The 22,312-nt window shown below is 39.4% G+C and overlaps 17 protein-coding genes across 17 annotated transcripts; 7 read left to right on the top strand and 10 right to left on the bottom strand.

Moving 5' to 3' along the window:
• Positions 1-6: 6 nt before the first annotated feature.
• On the bottom strand, positions 7-237 carry M896_060590 (uncharacterized protein; the record flags this gene model as incomplete). Its single annotated transcript, XM_014708116.1, has 1 exon — positions 7-237. One exon carries the CDS (start codon positions 235-237, stop codon positions 7-9), a length of 231 nt encoding a protein of 76 aa, XP_014563602.1.
• Positions 238-457: 220 nt separating this feature from the next.
• Positions 458-1,237, bottom strand: M896_060580 (uncharacterized protein; the record flags this gene model as incomplete). Its single annotated transcript, XM_014708115.1, has 1 exon — positions 458-1,237. The coding sequence occupies one exon, from the start codon at positions 1,235-1,237 to the stop codon at positions 458-460; it is 780 nt and encodes a 259-aa protein (XP_014563601.1).
• Positions 1,238-2,016: 779 nt separating this feature from the next.
• On the top strand, positions 2,017-2,796 carry M896_060570 (uncharacterized protein; the record flags this gene model as incomplete). The annotated part of the gene is made up of 1 exon (XM_014708114.1): positions 2,017-2,796. The coding sequence occupies one exon, from the start codon at positions 2,017-2,019 to the stop codon at positions 2,794-2,796; it is 780 nt and encodes a 259-aa protein (XP_014563600.1).
• A 292-nt stretch (positions 2,797-3,088) lies between these two features.
• On the top strand, positions 3,089-3,550 carry M896_060560 (uncharacterized protein; the record flags this gene model as incomplete). The annotated part of the gene is made up of 1 exon (XM_014708113.1): positions 3,089-3,550. The coding sequence occupies one exon, from the start codon at positions 3,089-3,091 to the stop codon at positions 3,548-3,550; it is 462 nt and encodes a 153-aa protein (XP_014563599.1).
• A 172-nt stretch (positions 3,551-3,722) lies between these two features.
• On the bottom strand, positions 3,723-4,907 carry M896_060550 (TPR repeat-containing protein; the record flags this gene model as incomplete). The annotated part of the gene is made up of 1 exon (XM_014708112.1): positions 3,723-4,907. One exon carries the CDS (start codon positions 4,905-4,907, stop codon positions 3,723-3,725), a length of 1,185 nt encoding a protein of 394 aa, XP_014563598.1.
• Positions 4,908-5,213: 306 nt separating this feature from the next.
• On the top strand, positions 5,214-6,014 carry M896_060540 (Tub-like protein; the record flags this gene model as incomplete). The annotated part of the gene is made up of 1 exon (XM_014708111.1): positions 5,214-6,014. One exon carries the CDS (start codon positions 5,214-5,216, stop codon positions 6,012-6,014), a length of 801 nt encoding a protein of 266 aa, XP_014563597.1.
• Positions 6,015-6,138: 124 nt separating this feature from the next.
• Positions 6,139-8,352, top strand: M896_060530 (uncharacterized protein; the record flags this gene model as incomplete). Its single annotated transcript, XM_014708110.1, has 1 exon — positions 6,139-8,352. One exon carries the CDS (start codon positions 6,139-6,141, stop codon positions 8,350-8,352), a length of 2,214 nt encoding a protein of 737 aa, XP_014563596.1.
• Positions 8,353-8,467: 115 nt separating this feature from the next.
• M896_060520 (subunit zeta of T-complex protein 1) lies at positions 8,468-10,003 on the bottom strand (the record flags this gene model as incomplete). Its single annotated transcript, XM_014708109.1, has 1 exon — positions 8,468-10,003. The coding sequence occupies one exon, from the start codon at positions 10,001-10,003 to the stop codon at positions 8,468-8,470; it is 1,536 nt and encodes a 511-aa protein (XP_014563595.1).
• Positions 10,004-10,082: 79 nt separating this feature from the next.
• On the bottom strand, positions 10,083-10,937 carry M896_060510 (Tom40-like porin; the record flags this gene model as incomplete). The annotated part of the gene is made up of 1 exon (XM_014708108.1): positions 10,083-10,937. The coding sequence occupies one exon, from the start codon at positions 10,935-10,937 to the stop codon at positions 10,083-10,085; it is 855 nt and encodes a 284-aa protein (XP_014563594.1).
• A 64-nt stretch (positions 10,938-11,001) lies between these two features.
• On the bottom strand, positions 11,002-13,788 carry M896_060500 (subunit Nup170 of nuclear pore complex; the record flags this gene model as incomplete). Its single annotated transcript, XM_014708107.1, has 1 exon — positions 11,002-13,788. The coding sequence occupies one exon, from the start codon at positions 13,786-13,788 to the stop codon at positions 11,002-11,004; it is 2,787 nt and encodes a 928-aa protein (XP_014563593.1).
• Positions 13,789-13,881: 93 nt separating this feature from the next.
• M896_060490 (N-acetyltransferase) lies at positions 13,882-14,436 on the bottom strand (the record flags this gene model as incomplete). The annotated part of the gene is made up of 1 exon (XM_014708106.1): positions 13,882-14,436. One exon carries the CDS (start codon positions 14,434-14,436, stop codon positions 13,882-13,884), a length of 555 nt encoding a protein of 184 aa, XP_014563592.1.
• Positions 14,437-14,469: 33 nt separating this feature from the next.
• Positions 14,470-15,993, top strand: M896_060480 (uncharacterized protein; the record flags this gene model as incomplete). Its single annotated transcript, XM_014708105.1, has 1 exon — positions 14,470-15,993. The coding sequence occupies one exon, from the start codon at positions 14,470-14,472 to the stop codon at positions 15,991-15,993; it is 1,524 nt and encodes a 507-aa protein (XP_014563591.1).
• A 124-nt stretch (positions 15,994-16,117) lies between these two features.
• On the bottom strand, positions 16,118-18,034 carry M896_060470 (uncharacterized protein; the record flags this gene model as incomplete). Its single annotated transcript, XM_014708104.1, has 1 exon — positions 16,118-18,034. One exon carries the CDS (start codon positions 18,032-18,034, stop codon positions 16,118-16,120), a length of 1,917 nt encoding a protein of 638 aa, XP_014563590.1.
• A 386-nt stretch (positions 18,035-18,420) lies between these two features.
• On the bottom strand, positions 18,421-18,855 carry M896_060460 (dUTPase; the record flags this gene model as incomplete). Its single annotated transcript, XM_014708103.1, has 1 exon — positions 18,421-18,855. The coding sequence occupies one exon, from the start codon at positions 18,853-18,855 to the stop codon at positions 18,421-18,423; it is 435 nt and encodes a 144-aa protein (XP_014563589.1).
• Positions 18,856-18,909: 54 nt separating this feature from the next.
• M896_060450 (ribosome biogenesis GTP-binding protein) lies at positions 18,910-21,234 on the top strand (the record flags this gene model as incomplete). Its single annotated transcript, XM_014708102.1, has 1 exon — positions 18,910-21,234. One exon carries the CDS (start codon positions 18,910-18,912, stop codon positions 21,232-21,234), a length of 2,325 nt encoding a protein of 774 aa, XP_014563588.1.
• Positions 21,235-21,271: 37 nt separating this feature from the next.
• M896_060440 (uncharacterized protein) lies at positions 21,272-21,541 on the bottom strand (the record flags this gene model as incomplete). Its single annotated transcript, XM_014708101.1, has 1 exon — positions 21,272-21,541. One exon carries the CDS (start codon positions 21,539-21,541, stop codon positions 21,272-21,274), a length of 270 nt encoding a protein of 89 aa, XP_014563587.1.
• A 44-nt stretch (positions 21,542-21,585) lies between these two features.
• M896_060430 (subunit of dynactin complex) lies at positions 21,586-22,200 on the top strand (the record flags this gene model as incomplete). Its single annotated transcript, XM_014708100.1, has 1 exon — positions 21,586-22,200. One exon carries the CDS (start codon positions 21,586-21,588, stop codon positions 22,198-22,200), a length of 615 nt encoding a protein of 204 aa, XP_014563586.1.
• Positions 22,201-22,312: the final 112 nt, after the last annotated feature.

Raw genomic sequence — 22,312 nt, 5'->3', positions numbered from 1 at the left:
TAAATCTCAATCTGTTCGCACAGCAATTGCATATACAGCCCTTCTCACAAACTGCGCTACAAGTCCACACAAGCACATCCTGTTTGCAACAAACTGCCCATAGTTCCGCTTGCTGAATGCAATTGCACCAAACATGGCTCCTGCTGCATATCCAGAGACAAAAAACAGACCTGCTGTTCTAAGAATGCCTTTACTAAAGGATGGCTTGTATAAACATTCTATCTTTGGTGTAAGCATTGGCATGGGCAAGTGGAACATCCAGCTCATTATTAGATTAGTAACCTAACAATGTAAATATGCACATTATGATACAATACAATACAACACGTAAAATGTTTAACAGAATGCAGATTTATTATGCTATTTACAACTGGTAATTTGTAAGTTGTTTTTATGCAGATGCACAAGCATGCTGTCTGTCATGAATTATGCCTGAGTTCATTGCTCATATCATGTGTTATTCCTTGGATTCTTGCTGCTGCTGGCCTTCATCATCCTGATCATCGTCGTTATCTCTAAACCTCAACAGGTAGCTTTCAATAAAGATAACGGCAAAGATTATAACAAATGCAGATCCACCAACAAACACACCTAGAACTGCATTATCGCTGGAACTCACGCCGTGCCATCCCTCAAACATGTTGAGCGAGCTCCATATACTCATGAGTACGCACACAGAAATACTGTACACCTCAGCCCTTGATATTGATTTCAACAGCCTGCTGTTGTTTCTATGCCCAAGAAGCAGAAAGACGGCAAAGAAGGCAAATAGTAACATCCATGCAGTCCACATGTATACGTAACTGACCCTTGTGATAAGAATTGTAAGGTAACTTGCACCGTACGCACATATTAATGCAAGACATACGTCTCTGAATATCCTAATGTAAGACATAAATGCAGCAATTCCACTGATTGCAATCATAGACAGATCGAGATACCACTGCACATTGATATTTGACAGCATCAAATGAGTAAGTGTGAAGTATGAACCCAAGAAAACAACAGTGCACATCTGTAGCCTCTGAAGTGCCTTTCCAGGGATGCTAATGAATACAACGGCAGCTAGCAGCACCAGTGAGTACATTGTGTTCCATACTGGATCCTCAGATGGCAATGAATAGTATGGCGTTGGATATGCCAAATCACCTGCAGAGTTTGGATCTGTCACTTCCTGAGTATTTGTTGACTGGCCCAATGCAAAAGACGCAAGTGAAATCAGAAGAGCAGAGTTCATCTGAGAAGCAAGAAATGTAATATTTATACTTTTTTGTAACGAAAGTATGAGTCTGAAACGTCAGGTAACGAATAAAATTGGAAAGTAACTAGTTTCATGTGTAACTGAAATGTGCCAATACATTGTAAGAAAGAGTTTGATTCAACATTTAATTACACACAGTGTTTGACTGTTTCATTACGAATACATACTGCTGTAAGTTTTAGTGCTAGTATATGTATGGAAAACCATTGGAGTTCGCATATACATTACTGGTACTGCCATATGGGTTAAGCACATGGGTGCTTGATGCGAGCGTATCTGGCTCTTGGTTGAATTTAGCCTCAGGTCCTATTGAATAATAGGAATCTGAGTAACTTGACGAATAACTTGGCAGAGAAGATGATGAGTAATAACTACCAGGCACTGATGTTGATGAATTTGATGAACTTGTACTGACTCCGTTGCTTGTACTGGTAGTGGATGTTGATCTGATTGCAGCTAATGCCAAAATTATTCCAAAAGTTATGTTCATTAGCATGTGTGAATGTATCCAAATTAAATATCTTTATTAAAACGATTGTTTCGATGATTTCCAATCATCCAATATAGAATTTTTCATTCAGTTATAGATTCGTTATGTAGATGCAGCCGATGTATCAGTGATATAGGCGAATATATATTGATAAGTAGATCAGAGGTCATTGCATATAAGTGAATCTCTGCTGATAGATAGATCATTGCATGTAGATTGTGACACACCAGATACCGTGCAATCTGATAGCCCTTGTAGTACAGAAATGCACACAAACAAAAGTCAGGTATTTGCACAAATGCTTGGAATATACGGAACTGATTTTAGACGAATGATAGAGGCTGAAGGACTTGAGGATGCTACAATAGATGAGCTTCGAGATATGTACTTAGATGTTATAGACATGTGCTATGCGAAAAATACAGCATCTAACAACAAGAAAATAGACTGGATACAGATCAAGAATGTGCATGAGCTTGGCAACAAGTACTGCTTTGATGTGCTTGTAACAGGGAGTGTAAATAACGTGTGTAGAAGGGATTTTGAAGAGGGAGAAGAGCTTGGAATGCTTCTGAAGGATTATGAATTCAGGCTACTGGAAAAGCTAAGCATAATTAGAAAGGTATATAAAAAGATGCATGATCAAGGATTGACATTTGAAGATCTTAGTACAAGTACAATAGCTCCTGATGGATACGAATCTGTGAATAACATGACAGATGCATCTATGATCAGCACAAGAACCTCAGTAGATGAAGTGGCCGAAGAAGAATGTTCTAATAACGAGGAAAATATTAATAAAACTCGAGGAATAGCGATAATTGTTAAGAATGTGCAGCATGGTAAGTCTGCAAAGCCAACAACTGATGAGAAGAACAATGAAGAGCATCATATTGTCGATATGAATTCCGAGTCAGTGTCTGATAAACCAATGGATAGTTTAACAAAGCATTCTGATACACATAAAACCAAAAGTAAAACGAAAGATTGGGTAGAAGGAGACTATTCTAGTATACTCAGGCTTTCAAGGCGCTATCAAGTATGAAAGATTATTAATGCAAAAAAATTCAACGAGACAATCTGTAAGGCATATATTAAAATTTCCAGTTTACCCCTGGAAAATCTTAAGTGGAAGTCTATGCGGACCAACATGAGTCAATTTTCCTACAATTACTGAGATGGTAAGAGCGCTTTGCCTAATTGGATATGCGTGTCAGACATCTTTGAAATTTTATTGTAACGTGTTTTGTTGAAATTTTGTGCTGTTTATGGGTTTATCCATAGTGGCCGAAGATTGTTTTTATGTCTGGAAGACCCCATGACAAGCCCAATAGTGAATGGATGAACGATTTCACAAGGAGGATCCGTTTGGAGTCAAGAAGGATTCACAGAGTCATGCAAGCTCGATTCCAACAGGTTACCGGGAAGAACACAAAAGAGTTGTGTGCATGCCACATCCAACAATTCCAGGAAAAACCATAAGGTATCGGCTGTGTTACACAAAGAATGGAGACATTGCAGAGGCAGATGTTTTAAGAATTGAAGTATCTTATGGGCTTGAGAGCCTGGCAAGCTGGATCAGAAAGATCCTCGAATTCCACAAATTCAAAAGATTATTAGTCTATGTGAAGTACGGAGAGCTTCTGAAGCTCAATGATGAAGTAGAAAGGATCGGCAAAGACCTATTCACATACAATTACAAATTCAAGTTTGGATTTATTCCCGATAGTTATGAGGAATCAGAGTATGTACTGTTATACGATATAGAAGGGATAAAAAAAGGTGAGCATTACGGATGAGTGTGTAACATAGGAATTTGGTGAGAAGATGAAGATGCTTGTAAGCTTTGATGGTTTAGACAAACACAACCGATGTTGAACGATTTAGCAATATATTTTAATTAGTAAATCTATTATGTTGTGAAATACAGCTATATTTACCTTTGTAGAAGCTCATGGCTAGAAAAGTACATTATTTGGTTGAGGACCAGCAGAAACACCCACAGCACTTTGGCTCTTTTGATCCCCGGTTTTGGATGTCTATTTGGTGCTGAAGCATGTTGATTTTTGACTTTGCCTGTGTGTTTCCAAACTCATAAGATACTGTGTACCACCAGATTGCAAGGAGAGTATTGCCTGTTCCGTTATTTTCTGCCTCTGCAAACTCTGCAACTGAATAAGCTGCTTGTGGATGTCCTTTGATGGCGGCCTTGAGTGCCCAAAAGAGCGACTCATTCAGGTCTGATTGGACTATTCCATCAATTCCAGTGAACAGGATCCGAGAATAGGACATCTGTGCGTCTATTTGACCAAGTTCTGATGCTTTCTTATACCAATTATATGCAAGGGCAAGATTTCGCTCCTGCATTAGCTCGCCTGTTTCATAGCACTTTGCCACTCTGTACTGGCAATTTGGACAGGAAAGCTCTGCGCCTTTGAGATACATGCGGAATGCATATTCTTCATCAGTCTGTATCTCGCCAGATGTCATGTTTGATTCGTAGATCTGTGCTAGATCATAGTAAGGATATGGATATTCGTGGGTTGCCTTTCTAACGGCAAGCTTTAAGTAGAATAACCCACTCTGTATATCTTTCTTGCTGCCCATGTCGCCATGAATAAGAACAGATCCATATGTGTGCATTCCAGCAATGTATCCGAGTTTTGCAGAGCATCTATAGAAATCAAGTGCATGCTTCCAATTTTTTGGCTTTCCTATGCCCTTTTCAAGACATTGTCCCATCCTGAATGTTCCAATCGGATGGTTCTGTCTGGCAGCTGACGAGTAGTATCCTACTGCTTTAATATCGTCTTTGCTGAGTCCAAACAACCCGAACTCGTATCCTAGACCCATGAATGTCTGTGCCTCAGAGAGTGTGGAATCATATGGATGCAGACTATCGCTGTTGTTCACTGTTTTTATCAGGAACGAAAGACATTTAGTATTAAACTTTTCCATAGACTTTTGCGTATCCTTGAGTTCATCTAGGGGATTTTGTCCAATGACAAACAGGTATTTATATGACTCATTTTCATCTTCTATGAATTTCATGTACTCTCGCAGTAGATTGAAGATTTCTTCGTTTGACTCCGATTGGATTGCCTTTTCGAAGTCGTGCTTGAGCGTTTTGTTAAGTCTTCCAAAAAACGACTTCATTCACAGGGAATGCTCTAAAGGAGAATCTTAACACATGTGTTGCACTAATCGCGTCTCTCCAGATCCTCTTTTACTAATCTGTCACATGCACAGCCAATTGACTCTGATTATGCAGCATAATTGAGTTTGAGATAAATGCTAGCCGATTATGCAATGTGCATTAGCAAAAACAAGCAAAACGGTATTTAATTACGTACCAGTTATTCATTTGTAAACTATATGCATTTGTAGCATGTGCGTTTGTATGCTCTAGAAAACGGTTGGATCAATGTTTTCAAATGCCATTGGTTTGCAGATGCTGAAACGATGGATGAAGGGAAATATAATAGCACATGCCTATGTGCAGTCATGGAGGGTAATACTGAAGTGACACCTCCTCCTGTATATGAGTTTTCATACTCTCCAGAGCTAGGCCTATTGATGGATCACTTAGATGAAGTTGCTTTTGAATGCGATGGCAAGGACCTACTTGCCCTTGCATCTAATAAGATACAACAAGAGCGAAGAAACGCTGTGTTTAATCCTTATCCTGTTGGCAAGGTGTCGAGAGGAAAGCTTGATGTGAATTATGGATTTCTGAATGAGTACCTGTATGAGAGCCAAGATTATGCACCTCACAAGTTACTGAAGGCACGCAGAACGATTTGTGGGTTTGAAATATACTCGCTTGATCAAGATGCAGAAGAATATGTGGGATGCCTCAGATCAAATATTCTGGGTACCAAATATAGCCTAGAACAAAATGATCAAAAAGTAGTAGAGATCAGGTATCTAACATCAGTATTCAAGCGTAGAGGTCCAAGGGAGTTTTCAGTGCTGTTTATGGGGATGGCTGAATCAACTGGCAAACCAATAGTGATGAGAAACAAAGAACCGTACTACAATGTAGAGACCAACAGCTATTCTTTGAATTTCAATGGACGGGTGACAACTCCGTCTGTAAAGAATTTTCAGCTGGTACATCCACTGGATCCTACGTATGTAACATTAACTTTTGGTAAAGTTTCTCGATATAAATACATTCTTGACTATGCATATCCGTGGACAGGCGTACAAGCATTTGCGATAGCACTTACTGCACTAGATTACAAAATTGGATGCGATTGATGTGCAGAATGAAAATAAGTTCTGCATCCTACTTGATAAAATACAATATGCTAGCATAGCCTATGTAAAGATAGATTTTTGTTGATTAAAATATTTTGAGATAATGCCTGGATAATTGTGGAGGATGCAAAAGATTGATATTGATGAGATAGCAAGGAAGGCTAGTTTTTTTGTTAAGGAGCGTAGTGTTGCGCATGGAATGCAAATGCCAAAGGAGTTCTCAAGGATTTGCAGTGTAAATGGGCATCTTGCAATAGTTTATGGAACCACATTGTTTATAGATGGCGTAAAGGTAGAGGAGGATGTTGTGTACTTGAGCAAAGATGGCGAGAAGGTTGTTGCCACCAAGAAGAATGGAGTGATTGTGTATGACTTTTTGAATAAAGAAGTGTTGAGGATAAGCACAGTAGATGAGTTGAGAAGATGTGAAATATGGAACGAATGGATTGGGCTGCTAACTGAAGACGGAATTCTTTATGTGTACAATAATGGGAAGTTTTCGAGTGAGTATGATGATGTCAGAGATTTTGTCCTTCCTGATGCAGTTGTTCGCTCTGATAGGAGATATATGGGACATGAAGGAGTGCAGAGAGTATTTAGAAGTCATGATGGGGAGATAATTGTTGTCTGTATGGATAAGCTTGTGTGTGGAAAAAGCGAAGTTGCTAATGGAATATCTACAGGGGATATTGAATACAATAGAGAATGGAACGAATGCCATTATTACTATTGTGATTTCCACGGGGCAAATATTCTATCATCGAGTAAGTCATCGAAAATTTTACTTCTTGACATGGATTTGTGTGAACTTGATATGGAGGAGGAGATCAGATTTCTTGTGTTAAGAACAAACGAGATGTTTGATGTGAGGTATCTTACAGGAATTGACTATTTAGCAGGACTGGTGTTCATGATTGATGAGGATGGAGTCTTGAGTAAGTTTGAAGTTGTGGGAATTGATTGTGAAAAGATAAATGAATGTTCTGTATCTATAAATGAAGAGCATGTGATGAACAAGCTTGTAGAAAGAAAATATAATCTTTGTAAAGAAGAAGGAATGCAAAAAACAGACACGAGTAATGCAGTGAATGAGAAATCAATTGATAAAGAAGTTGATAGTGCTTGTACAGGAGCTAATTTAAAGAGCGACAGAATGTTTTCAATGAGTGATATGATGAATGCAGCATGTGAAGATAAAAAAAAGGTTCAAGAATTTTCAATGAGTGATATGATGAGTGCAGCATGTGAAGATAAAGACAATATACAAGAACGTGTAGTTTGCAAAAGCGATGTATCAATTGAAATGGACATGAAGGCGAAACCTGAACACAATAATAAACACCAGATAAATTCTACAGGGAATCCAAAGATAGATAATCTGGTTAAAAGCTTATCTGCACAAGTTGACGCAGTTATCGAAGATTTTAGAAATATATGCGTTGATAAAAAGACATTTAAGATGTACAAGTACAATGCAAACGACCTGTCACTATTTACAGAGCAGGTTTACAAGAACATTATGAGACTGGAGGAGTACAAGTCTATGCAGCAGCAGATATCGGAGAAACTTTCACAGATGCAGGGCAGTCTTGAGACTTATGAAGCCATGGATGAAGAAAACATAAAAAGCGCGGTGAAATACATTGACAGTGTTATAGACTCTATGGATAACAGAGAGGGAAAGAAGATTGTCCATTATTCAAAACCACTGCTGCATACAATAAGTCATGCAAAGACCGTGCGACTTGAGCTAGATATTAATGCAATTAAGATCGGAAAAGGATTGAGCGATGTTGAACATACAGAGTCAAAAATGCAAGATATACACAAGAGAATACCTGCCAATCAACAGATTGATAAAGAACACAATAAGAAACACACTGATTCTCAGGAAACACCTGAGTTGGTTAACACCCCAAAAGAATGTATAAACACCATGAATGATTCTAAATCAGATACACAAACCAATAATGAAGCTAAGTTGGAAGTTAATTGTTCGAATGAAAACCCGAAAGAAAGGGAATATGCTCATGTAACTGTTGATACAACCAATTATCAATTAGATAATGTTACAACAACACAAGAGCTACCTGAAATTCAGAAACCACTCGTGAATATGCCACAACAACATACAAATATATTTGGCCAGCCAGTATCACAACAACAACAGACGGTGCAGTTTGGAATGATTGGAAATGCAATGCCATCTAGTATATTTGAATCATTAGCAAGTAATGTAACTTCAATTCCAGTATCAACGGTCAAAAACCAAGAAGAGCCCAGTCAAGAAACCCCAAATGCATTTTTGAGGTTTGCAAATACCAGGAATCTATTCTAAACTCAGCTATCTTGTGCTTTAATGCTACCTTTAACAAGATAGATTTAGATGTGTTACTGCTGCAAATAATAATTATATGCATTACTGCTTGCTACAGGTAAATAAATTATCCGTTTTAATTATTCTCGGGTTTGCTTTCCTTTATAGGCTTTCCTGCCTTGATTATTTCATCAACTAACAGCAGACTTGAGGCTACAACAGTTGCATTCGAAATCACTGATGATACAACAGAAAAGTTGTCAATAACAGACGCGCATTGTGCACCTCTAAGGATCTTAATGAGCTCATCTTGCACATCCATTCCAGAGTTCTTGAGTAGAATTTTCATCATGCTCAAAAATACACTCTCCATTATTTTATAGCCAACAACATCCTTTTCAGAAACCACATCCAGTCTCGATCTGACATATAAAACAAGCGATCTATACAATGAAAGCCCTCCTTCAATATAGGTTTTGTCTTTCATCGACACATGCAGGCTCTTCAGCGCACCCTTGATTCCAGACTCCATCCTGCTCATCTCATGCTGGCTATTTCCACGGATCAAGATCGTGCATGATCCTTTGAATGGCGTTCCCTCAACAAATGTAAACACGTCCTCACCTATCTTTCTGCTACTAACCTTTTTGCAGTATCCAAGCACCTTCTCATTCATCTGCCCAATCTGTGTGATCACACTTCCTCCACACATACGCACCAGTCTTTCAAGATTCCTTCTTTTCGCTCGTCTCAGTGCCAAAACCCCTGCCTCTGCAAACACTTCAAGTGAATACGGATCAATACCCTTCTCTGTCACTACAAGCAAGCTCTTTCCATGCACTTCCTTCAATCTCTTTCCAAATTCAGCAATTGCCCTTGCCTTTTGTAAAATAAATTCTCTTTCTTTCTCTGCAAGTTCATCTCTTTGCCTTGATGAACTATAACAAAACTCTGCATTAATCTCAGGCTTCTCATACTCAAGTGACATGTTAGTCACAAGTATGCATACGTCTTCAAGACTGCTCGGCATTCCATAATGTCTACCTCCGTGATCAAGTACAAGACCATCAACATACACTGTCTCAGACACATCTCCCTCTTGCATCTTTATCACTTCAACCATATTCACATCAAAATACGGCGACTGTGACACATTCTCAACAGCCACTGCAAGAATCTGTGCCAGCTTGTGCGCCTCCTCCTCATCAACCTTCGTTCGTATTGTATAGTACGCCATCATTCTCAGTGTGCCCTCCTCATACGGTTTCTCAGCACTTTTAATATGCCCCATCACATCATTTAAACATAATTGCAGTGAATTGCATATCCTTGATATTGCTACTCCATCACAGAACTGTCTGAACGCCGCGCTAAATATCTCACTGCACATCACAATCAATGAAGACGACCCATCACCAAAAGTACTGTACATAGACGTTGCTGCTCTTGTTATAATAACAGACGTAGGATGTGTGAATTGTATCTCCTTGCACAGCATATTCCCTTCTTTCACTATCCTGAGTGTCTGTCCAGGTGAGATCAAGGCCTTGTAGCTTCCAAAAGGTCCTATGCATGTGGAAAACAGACTAGATAAGGTCATTGCTGTGCTGTTGTTGATTCTTATTGCCTGCCCTGATTGTGTAACCTGTGCTTCAGAGTGCGTAGAGTTCATGGGGTAAATTTTTCATTCCAGTCATATCAATGCTTTATCCAGATGCGTTGTATCATTCATGCTCATTTGCCATTGCTCATCAGAACTCCAATGAAAACCCTAATCCATGAGTGCATCCTGACTTTCCAACCTGTAGATTTGCATTCAACGAGAGTCCTTCAATCACTCTTTCCTCAAGTGCAATTCCTAACATCATATTGCTGTTGAAACTTGCTCTAACTTGCGCCTTTGGCGTCACAAGCCTACATCCCACTGCTCCACTGATCGGATCACCACGAGGCATGTGCACTTCAGCCCCTGCATCAAACATTTTGTTGAATCTGTGATAATAGCTCATGCTTAGCGCTGTAAATTGTTGCAGTCCCACACAAAAGATTCCTTTATTGCTTTCGTATCTTCCACATGCTGAAATGCCAACCTCATTGTTTGTCTTGATCATCTCCATTCCAACACACACAGATCCAAACTGCTGCAGTACATTTGCAACGCATATCAATTGTGATCCTTTTAATGCTGGACTTATCATCTTCAACCCAATACTGCTTGCTTTGCTCCTCATGTCCACCTGTACTTGGCTAAACACTTCTCGGCTTCCACTCACAATGGTATGGATCTTCCCAATCACTCCTCCGATTGTGTGCACTGCTCTAAGTCGCATGCTCCCCTCATTGTCCATTCCAAATTGTATTAAAGAATTCTTCAAGCTCAATGCTCCAAACATCTGGCTCATATGCACATTTCCGTCAAAAAAGTCAATCCTGGACACCTGAAGGCACGGACTCAGCAGCTTAGACACTTCTGCCTTTACTCCTCCACACACTTGTAGCGTTGATATCTCACTAGCCTCTGCATTATAGGAATCAAAACTCACATTCGATTCGCTTCCGCTAAAAATATTCCGAATCCCCGTAACTACACTGGAAACCCACATCATCCCTGTTATTTTTCTTGCTTATCAACATCAACCCGTAAAAAACTAATCAACACAACAGTTTATTCTAAATCCCATAGTTCCGACGGCAGTACTCCTCAACCCTAAGATAAACTTCTCCACCGTTGGAAAACTCCTTCAAGTCCTCTAGAAGCATTCTCTTCACCTCAGGATGATTATTTCCTTCTCCTTTAATCTTCTCTTCTAAAAAGCTCAATACCTCAGAATATCCAAATCCTGCACTCACAAGTGTCTTTCCAACCTTGCTCCCTGAAACCATTCTAGAGCACAAAAGATCTCCAACAAGACGACAATCCATTGCTGCACCAGATGCTTTGACACTTCCAAGAAACCTCTCTGCACACAAAAAATCATCTCCCATCCCTTCTTCCCATAACTCCTTGATCACAGTTTTGTCAGTATAATTCGATATTCCCACAATCCTAAGCGCAAGATCGGGATGCTTATATGCATAATCATTGAACAATTCATCTGCAGATAACAAACGGTTGCTAATAGCAGGGTCAATCCTTCCTCTCCTAATAATCTCTGCTTGTATGTCTGCAAGCTCCAGCCTCATCTTCACATCATTAAACACAGGAGTATTCACAGACACACTCAATGCTGCACGCAATAAATCAACTTTCAATTCAAATGGAATCGGCTTGTTGTCCGCAAGATCAAGTAATGAGCTCACCCCCTTCATCTTCTCATTCCTATACACACAGTACTTCCAATGCAGCTCATATATCTGAGGATCGCTCGATACCATTGACTTCTCCTTCAGAAATCGCTCCAAAAACGGCACCGATATCCTAATCACATCATTAAGCACCATATTTCCAGGTTTACTGCAGCAACTGCATTCTCTACCAAATTCATTCGCTTTCAGCACTTCAAGTAGTGCCTCAAACAATGCATACAGAAAATCCTCTCTTGGATCCTCCAATGCAAGATTCAATGCTCCAGTACATCTGACACTCTTCTTTAACACATCCACGCCATATTCAAAGTCAAAACTGAAATTCTCCTTGATAAGTGCTGTACTTCCATGATAGAACTTAAACTCATTGTACTTCTCAACAAGATTCTCGTTGTACTGGACATTCTTAAGATTGCTCAGTGACTCAAATAATAATTCTCTCGATGGCCTTTTGCTTAACATTTCTAGTCCTCGTTGGTAATAAACTTCTTCAATTGGCAAGAAAAGTGGGCACTTCGTACTAAGCGTCTTTATAAGTGGCTCAACACTCTGGTTTACTTTGAACAAGTCAAGAATCGCCTTAAGGCTTCGCTTCTTAAACTCTGCACTGTCCTCAAAAATAACATGTCTCAAGGACTTCCCATCAAGGCACACTGAATACTCATACAATACATTCATATAGAAGCATGTCTGTAGAAACTCATCAATAAAATCACACACACTCCTCAAGTGCTTCGCCTTTAACTTTCCTCGAATGCTCTTCATCTTGATCTGCACCTTCTCAAGATACACCCCAAGATCACCTTTCACAACCTCCTCAAAGCTCTTATCAAGGACTGGTCTCATCAGCCTATAAAGATACACAAAAAGAGCAGAAAGCTGTGCATCCTCATTCTTCAAGCAAAGATACTCCAGCCTCCCAACATCTTCATTGTTTCCAAGCAACTCATAATACAACACAAGAATCTCCCTTTCTCCATAGCTCTTGTACACACTGAAAATGTCTTCTGATCGGCAGCTCAACAAAAATTTCCCCAGCTGCTGAACCTCATATATTAGCATCTTTCTGCCTCCAATCAAAAATATCACATTTCCATAAATCTCCCCAGTATCCACATCATCCTTGAGTACTAATACCTCATAGCTCTCAGAGCTCTTCAATCTATCAAAATTACACACTTGATCCTCATTCCTAGAAATAAGCGTAACTATACTCCCATCATACCTTCCTTTTCTAATCATACAAACTCTCTCTTCAGACATGCATACCTTCATTCCTTTGATCTCAGTCATGTCTCCAATGTTCGGGCTTCGCTTAGTCATCACTACTTTGCCATCATAGAAGTCTCTGCTGCCATCCTTCTGCACTGCATAGAAAAACACTCTTTCATCACTTTCATCAACAATCTGCACCCCAACATACTCCTTGCTCATTGTAATCTCGCCCACCTTGTACATTCCACCATCTACATTGTAAACAGTTACATCTCTACCAAGACTTACAAGAAACCTTCTCCCAACACTCATCGATCTTACTGCAGGCCTCTTCCTTCGCAGCACATTCGGAATAAAACTCGACAGAATCGATGCCCCTGGATCATATACATGCATGATCTTGAACGACCATGTGTCCATACTCTTATATATCACCTGATATACCCCTCCATTCTCACATCCAATAAACACATCGCCATCCGTGATTGCAATACATGTTGTCTTGCTTGGCGTTGATGCAACAAAGTCTGTATTCACTAAACACATTGTGTCTTTCTCAATTCCATATATCATTACCTGATCCTCAGTTGCCACAAACAGACAATGTGAAACCTTCTCATTGAAAACTCCACTGCGTGGAATAAAAACCTTCACTTCCAACACTTCAGATGAAAAACTCCCAATCTCCTCAGTCTCTCCACTTTCGTATCTCCACATAACAAGGTTCTTTCCTTCTGTCATCCACAGAGCACTCATCACCGGCAGTACACCCGTTCTTTTATACTCAACTCCAGGAATCGCCATCTCTCTCTTCTTGATTAACATCTTCTGAACAGCGTATGTCTGGTCCGAGCTCATGTAAATATCGCGTGTACTTGGCAGCTTGCGCTCCTCATATTGCTTTGCCTCTACAAGATTGCGATGCCTTGCTTCCATTTTAAGGGCATGCCCACTGCAAATTTAAGTACGCACTCATGATTTACCATTCGATCTATACATTCAAGGCTCATACAGAGATATCCTCACAACTTATATCCATAAACACATTCTGTGTGCCAGTCCATTGTTCTCATAGTACGGAATTTCCTGCTCTTCAATCAAAAACCCAAACAATTTGTAGAGGTTGATTGCATTCAGGTTTGTAACACTGACATGAAGATCTACTTTTATGCGTTCTATGTAAGTACTTTCTTTATTATTCACACAATATCCGCTTCCAGTGCACAGCTCTTGCTTGATTGCCTGCAAATAAAGAGATATTAGCTTCTTACCAATGCCTATTCCTCTAAAGCATTGATCCACACATAAAGAGTATATGTGGCCTTCCATTTCTTGTTCACATGCAACAGCCTCGATATATGCTATAATGCATCCACATGACTCTGCAACAAATGAAGTATTGCGGGATTCATGCAATGTAGATAAAAATGTACTTAGCATGAAATTCTCTGTTGAGTTCCTAATATTCAGTGTTTGTACATCAAGTAGATCATCAAACTGCATTCCTCGGAAGATAATCTGTACACCCTCGTCCATGGTATTTATGTCCAAGCTGTTTTTGAATGTTCTCAGAATGCAATGCATGAACTAAAAAATGATGTTTCTCACGCCCTCTTGATGAACAATCAAGTTGTAGTGCTTGGGCTTGAGAAAGATGAAATCAACATTCCAGAAATTACAGATGCGAATTCTGTCTATGAGGATGAAGTTTGTGTTGTTCAAATGAAGACCAGCCATCAGGTATATACACTGCTGAAGAAACTAGAAGGCATCGAGGGGGTCAGAGCATATTCATTGAGTGAGTTTTATGGAACAATAGCAGTAAAAGATAAGGAATATGCACCGTTGAAAAGGTTTGAAAAGAAGGAGTTTGTTGAGTTCCAGTTTTCAGGCGACGAGCAGTTTATTGTGCGTTGTAACAATGAATTTTCTGTGTATGACCAGCAAAGCAAGCAGATGACGATTATAAACAAATTTAAAATGAACGGAAAATGTAAAGCAAGCGATGATGGCATCTTTGTTGGTATTTTCCAGTCGAATTCCGTTGAAATACGTGCAGGTCAGCGTCTTTATGTGTTTAGTATATTACACACTGATGGCGATGTGATGAAAATTACATTTAGTCAGTGTAGCAGATACCTAGGTGTATACACAACAAAGGGTGTTGAGTTATGGAATGTGATGAAAAGTAAGTGCATACTAAAGACAGGATATGAAGTAAAAAATGAGCATGGAATTAACAGCGTGGTGTTTGATGAGGGGATGATGTACCTTGCAGGAAGCAAAATAGTTTTTTCGCTTAATCTTGAAAGAGAGGTTGAGCCAAGTGATAAATATGAAAATATAAAGAGTGTATTGCAAGAAAGAAATCAGATAGTGTCATTCAGTGACGGAAGAGTACAAAGGATAGTGTATAAGATGGAAGAGTATAAATTCACAAAGACACATGCAAACATTGATGAGATCAGGTTCATCTTTGCAAAAAACAGATGCTTTGCACTTATAGCTAAGACCATAAACAAGGTGTGGATATACTTTGTCGAGTCTTATGGACGAGATGGAATAACACAGACACAACTAACAGGAAAGATTGAACAGATTGCTGCATCTGATGGGTTTTTTGTAGCAGTCAACTCTGAGAATGTAGTTTTTTTCTACAGTCGAACAAAATTTGGATTCAAGCTTATGAAGGAAGTTAGAAAAGAAGATGGCGTTATTGTTGCATTGCAGGATAATATATGCTGCTTGTACGACATGGACTCGGGAAACATTGAGTTTTACGACAACAGTGAACTAAGAAGCACATACACTCACCATCAGTGTACCGAAATAGTGTGGTCACAAAGCGGACTCTATGTGTGTTCGTTTTCAACAGGCAACTGCTCAAGCGGACTAGTACAGGTTTTCAACCGAAATGGAAAGCTTCTTTGGAAAAAGGTGTTCAATGGACTCATGTTGTTTATCTGGAGGCCATTTATGCCTATTAGTGAGGATGAGAAAGCAAAGGCGCTTAGTGAGTTTTCAGGAGAAATCTCAGATGAGATTGACAACGATGGGGAAGGCGCAAACAAGGAAGAGCTTCTTTCACGATGGAAGAACTATCTGTTGTCCAAAAAGCATATGGCAGCTATGTCTAAGTAAATCAAAAGCATTATTTATGATTTGTGTTTGTGGAGATTCACAATGGATATTCGATGTATCTACTGATCCATGCATTGAAGAAATTACGCAGAGCAGTAATCTGTGAACCTAAACGTATAAACATTCATTTATATTCGTCTATAATACCTGTATTTCTGTAATACTCATGGACCTTATCCATTGGATATTCAGATCCTACAATATACCTGAACAAATCAATGCATGGGATCCATTCTCCATTTGATGCTATTCCCTTTGGATATCGTTGGCTGAAGTGTGTCAGCAACAAAGTGTTTGAATTGGATGCTTTAAACACACCGATAGCGTCAGAAACTGTCGAATGGTGTGTTTGGGCTGCTCTACCTGCTTGATCTGATGTAAATGTTGCTTCGTGTATCATTACGTCTGAGTTGTATGACATTAATGCAAATAGAGCAGAAGCTTTTGAATCTCCTGAATATGCCACGGATATCTTTCCATCTTTGATCTGAATGCCACACGAATCAGAGCAGTGATCAGCACCACAGATAGATATTTCAAACTCTGTACTGAACTTCAGCACATAATCATCTGCAATAATCGGATCTTGATGCTGCAAATCGTTCAACAAATTACTATATCTTTTTCTGAACTTTCTTTCCAAGACCTTTGCATGATTTGTTTCAATATATCTGTAATTTTCAACTCCGAACTTGGATATAAATGGCTTTATACTTGTTGGTCCAAATACATTCACACTGTGATCCAAGGCTCTCAGAACAGACACTATTCCCAGCACATGGTCAGCATGAGAATGCGATATAAATATTGCCTTAAGCTTCTTCAGCACATCAATGTTTCCATACGCTCTGTGCATCTGGAAAAGCGCATCTTCACCACAATCAAGTAGCATCGCCTTGTTTTCAGACTCATATAGAATCACCGATACATTTCTGTACTTTGAAGGAATAGCGCAGCCTGTCCCAAGAAATAATATGGATTCACAAAACAATCTGGGCTTATATAATACATGTTCAATGACTGTTTTAATGCTTTCTTCTGCATTATTTGTCGTGTTAGTTTCTTGTATTGTGTCAATGAACACATGCTCATCATAACAACGAGAAAAGCACCTCGAGGATTTGTTATACATAAGAGCATCTCTACTATGAAGCATTTGTGTATCTTTATTCAGAATACAGGTATCTTTGCTGATCGTTAATGGAACCAGGAAGTCTCGATATATTGCATTAAGATCAGCTTGAATGGTATATAATGATCTATATTCAACAGAACAGTTGTCTTCTAGTAAAAAGTACTGTGCATGAAAACAAGATCCCAAGGCATTGATCGTTTCTGCTTGGAAGCAAAATATATATCTAGGTTGCTTATTACAAATCTCAATCACAAGCTCTTCATAATTTTGAATACAGTATATAATTGCAATCAAGCCAACACTCACATCTTCTTCCATGTATTCGGCTCCGTTGTATTCTTTGCCATTATGCTGTATAGTCTCTCTTCTTGTAAGCATCGAATACATGTATTTTGGTATCTCTTTTGGAATTCTATCTGCCATGAGTCTTCCTCGGATTGGCTTGATATCCAAGAAATACCAGTTTTGCATACTTCTGTTATGCTTGTGATTATCGCTTCTAATATTTGTCTGAATGCATGTGTGATCGATACATCTACTGCAGAATGCATTACTGACCATTTCCACACTCACATACTCATCTGAGTAGCTGCTCATGTAGTTCATCTTCATATCCATCAGGTCTGCAAATGATGATGCCGACTCTGCGATTTCCTTGGTTATGATATCGCATACAATGTCTAGAGACACTCGCCTTATATCTCTTAATGTCAAATACGTGCCTACTAATGGCGGTATCGATCTGTCAGTGCACAGAAATAGAACTGAAATCTTACTGAGACTCACACCTGCTTCAATGCAGTATCTCTGTAATCCTTCAAATAGATCAAACATGTACTTTTTGTTGCCTATAGACAACACCAATGACTTTCCACTCCTTGTTGCTAAATACTTGAACTCAATCATGGACCGTATACAAGGGTAACCTTGACCATGCATGAACATCCATGCACTTGAAATATGTTTGATGCATAATTGAAACGCTGAATGTATAATCAAACGGAATACACATGTAATGAACAGAATAGCAATGATTATTGCAGTAATTGTCTGCACTACATTATGTATAGAGTATACCGATGACACAATGAATGCATCAATCCTGAACCTCGAAAGAATCGCATTGAAACTCAATAAGTTGATACTCAAATTGATCAAAGCAAGAAATACAAGAAAACAACAAGCTGATCCGTCATACAATAAACAAATAATGCATTGTATCGATAATGCATGCATGAACAATATAAACTAGCTATCTTATTTAATATTAACTAAGCAAACTGAAGCATTTATTATTTCATCCCTGTTGATCCAAAGCCAAGACATCCTCTTTCAGTTGTATATAATGAATCCATAACATCAACAACGGTTTCAACAGTCGGTACAAACACCACCTGTGCTATTCTACTTGATTCCTTATATTCAAAAGGTTCTTTGCCGTTATTTGTCATTGTGATTGAAAGCTCCGAGATACACCTTGAGTGTATGGATGTATTGTGCACATCGATCCAGTTATTCAGTGCTAGGCCAGATCTTCCGAATATCAGTCCTACTATTGACTGTGGGAGATGCCATACAAGTCCTGTTCTAACTGATCTCGTTTCATTAGGGAGTAGTATACCTTGCTCGACAGCATGTATGTCGTATCCAGCAGCACCATCTGATTGTCTTTTTGGAACGATTGCAGATGGATGTGTCACACTCACCTTTATTTCATGCATTGTCATGCTATAAATGTGCGGCGGTATTTTGGTTTTGGTTTTGAGCAACCCACGAATCTAATGAAAGGCAAGGATAAAGACAAGAAGCCCAGGATAACAAAGGAACAGCTGAAACACGAGGAGAGTATAGCACACGTTCCCATTGAGAACATGTTCTTCAAGGATCTTCCTCCAACGTTTGTGTCTGTTGTTGGACCTCCAAGCAGTGGGAAGAGCACATTGGTAAGATCGATGGTGAAGTATTTCACACAGAAGCTTGTAGATAAGATTGTTGGGCCGGTGACTGTCTCATGTGCAAAGATGCGAAGGATTACGATGTTTGAGCCGAAAACAGACATTCACCAGTTTATTGATGTATCTAAGATATCTGATGCGGTTGTATTTGTGATTGATGCATCAGTTGGACTGGAGATGGAGACGTTTGAATTTCTGACACTGCTGATTTCACATGGACTTTCGAAGATTATGTGTGTAGTTACACATGTGGATAGAAAGACCAATCCGAAGCACTTGAAGTCGATGAAGAAGAGAATATGGGCGGAGATATGTCCTGGGATCAAATTTTTCAATGTTGGAAGTGTGGATTCTAGAATTTACAGCGATAATGACGTGACTAGTTTATGCAGGATGCTTGGAGTGATGAAGTGCAGACCGATTGAGTGGAAATGCACGCACCCGCATGTGATTGTGGACCGGATAGACGATGAGTTTGTGTATGGATATGTAAGAGGAGGGATGATTCAGAGCAGAACGGATGTATATGTTCCAGGACTTGGAGATAACATGATGGAGGAAGTGGAGGTATTGACTGATCCAGTTCCAGTGTATGGAGAAAAAAGACTCTCATTAAGGTCAAGGATATTGTATTCGCCGATGTCTGGGATTGGCACAAGCGATGAAGTGATGCCGAGAATAGAAGGACTGCACAGAGAATCTGATGATGAGGATATTCAGCTGTTTAATGGAGGAGAAGTGCTTGCAGATGATGTGAATGATGTGAATGAACAGATGAAAGAAGAAAATATTGATTGTGTGAAAGAGTACGATGCTCAAGAGTCGGAAGAGTCAGAACAATCTGATGAGATGGGATTTGAAGGACTGCTGAAAGCTATCTCAGGAAGGTTTCAGAAGGATGCAGTTACTGAAGAAGATCTTATTGAGAAGTTTAATGAAAAGTATGAGGAGAAAGAGAAGGATCAAGGTAATTTTTTACTGAAGGAGAAAAGAAGGCTTGAGAGTGAGTATCACAAGAATGAAGAGATGATGGTTCCAGGAATGGTGTTTCCAGGAAAGTATGTGAAGATCAGATTGATGCAGCATGTGCCTAAGGATGTTGACAAGGGCAAGGCGATTATTCTTGGAAGTGTCCTTGTGTCTGAGAAGGAAAAAAGTATGATACAAGGAAAGATCAAGAGATATAAATGGTATAAGAAGATTCTGAAGAGTAATGAGCCTGTTATATTTTCTGTTGGATGGAGGAGGTTTCAGAGTATTCCAGTGTTTAGTATGAAGGATGCAACTAGGAATAGGATGATTAAGTATACACCGGAATCAATGCATTGTAATGTATCTTTCTATGGACATGTGGTTCCGGCAGGGACGGGTTTCAGCGTGTATAGTGAAAAAGGGAATTTTAAGGTTTTGGCGTCTGGGACGGTGACTGATGTGAACGGAAAGGTTGAGCTGGTGAAGAAGCTGAAGCTGATCGGATATCCAAAACGAATTATTCAGAATACGGTGTTTGTTGTGGGCATGTTTACATCTGATCTCGAAGTTTTGAAGTTCCAAGGAGCAAGCCTAAAGGCAGTGAGTGGACTTCGAGGGCAGTTGAAGGGACCTCATGGCAAAGATGGGGAATACAGAGCCACATTTGAAGGGGCAATGTTGATGAGTGACATAATAGCATTGAGATGCTTTGTACCGGTTGATATCCACAAGATTTTGATTCCAGTTGAGAATCTTATGGGAAGCTGGAATGGGCTTAGAAGGTTGCATGAAATTCGACAAAGTCTAGGAATGAAATATGATGATGAAGAGAGTTTTGAGGAGAATGAAAGTGAAAGCTGTGTTGATACTGATGATGGTATTAGCCTTCCATCTGATATTGAGAATGAACTCCCGTTGAATAAGAGAAAGATAGCGGTGGTTTCAAAAAGAATAATGCTGCCGATAGCGCCTGATAGTAAGAATGAGTATGAGATGAGAGAAAGGATAATTAAAGAAAGAATAAAGAAGAGTAAGGAGGACGAGAAGAGCAAAGCGGTTCGTGAGATGAAGAAACGGGAGGAAAGAGAGAAGATGGAGAAGGAGAAGGAGACAAGGATTAAGAAAGTTATACAGGAGAATTACAAAGAATCGCAGAGGAAGTTTAGAAAACAAAGATAGAGTAACATGTCTTTTAATTAAATATGGTTATGTTTGACTAGCAGTTTTGCTTATCTATTTTTGCGAAAGTGTCAAGACGGTGCTCAAGATCGATTAGTTTTTTGATTATCTCGTCCTGGTCTACAATATCTCTATCGAGGTATTGATGAATTTTGTGTATGTCGTTGTTTTTGATGTATTCGTCTGAACCTGATGATGCTTGGCACTCGTCGATTGAGCCTGTATGGATGAGGTCTTGAATGTTGATTTGTGGCAGAGTCTTGAACTCTGGAAAGTCAAGTGAAGAGGAGTCTGAACTGCAATCCATTGAAGGATTATTTTTGTATCAATTTAAGTGATTGAGGGCCCTCAATGGTGTTGTTGATGCTGAATGACAGGCTGACGCTTGGAGACAGATTTAAAGGAACTGTTCGGTATCTTGGAGGAATAAGAACGAAGGAAGGAAAGTGGGTGGGCCTAGAGCTTGATGAGCCCGTGGGAGCCAATGATGGAAGTGTGAATGGGGTGAGGTACTTTGATTGCAAGAATAAGCATGGGATATTTGTAAGATATGAGAGGATTAGGGAAGGGCTTGTATGTGAAGAGAGAGGAAGAGCAGTAGATGGATCAGAAATGTGTGATACAAAGATTGGAGATTATGAGCTAAAGATATCTGAGTTAGAAAAAACTATAGAGCAGCTTAAGAATACTGAAAGGCGCGAAATAGCTGAGCTTAGAAGGGAGCTAGCATGTTTAGAGGGGCAAAGATTGCAGAAGAATGCATGTTATGGTGTTGAGGAGCCAAGAGATATAAATGCAGCAGGATTGCATACGAGTCATAAGAAGGATGAGAATGAAAGAAGAAGGGTCGTGTATCTTGTAAACCGAATTATGCATGGAGTATTGGATGAAGAGGTAGATGGGATGGAATGCTTGTACAAAGAGTTTGAGTGTATTATGAAGAAGAATGGAATTTTAATGGATTGAGTAGGGTAGATGGATGTGTCAAAAGTAGATGAAACAAGTGCCTGAGTAAATGAAAAGTAAAACAGGAAAGTAAAGTGGATAAAGGAAAGGTATATAAGTAGATGAAGTAATT

This window comes from Ordospora colligata, assembly GCF_000803265.1.
Source record: "Ordospora colligata OC4 chromosome Unknown contig_06, whole genome shotgun sequence".
Taxonomy (NCBI): domain Eukaryota; kingdom Fungi; phylum Microsporidia; family Ordosporidae; genus Ordospora; species Ordospora colligata.
This window is presented reverse-complemented; position numbering and strand designations above follow the sequence as displayed.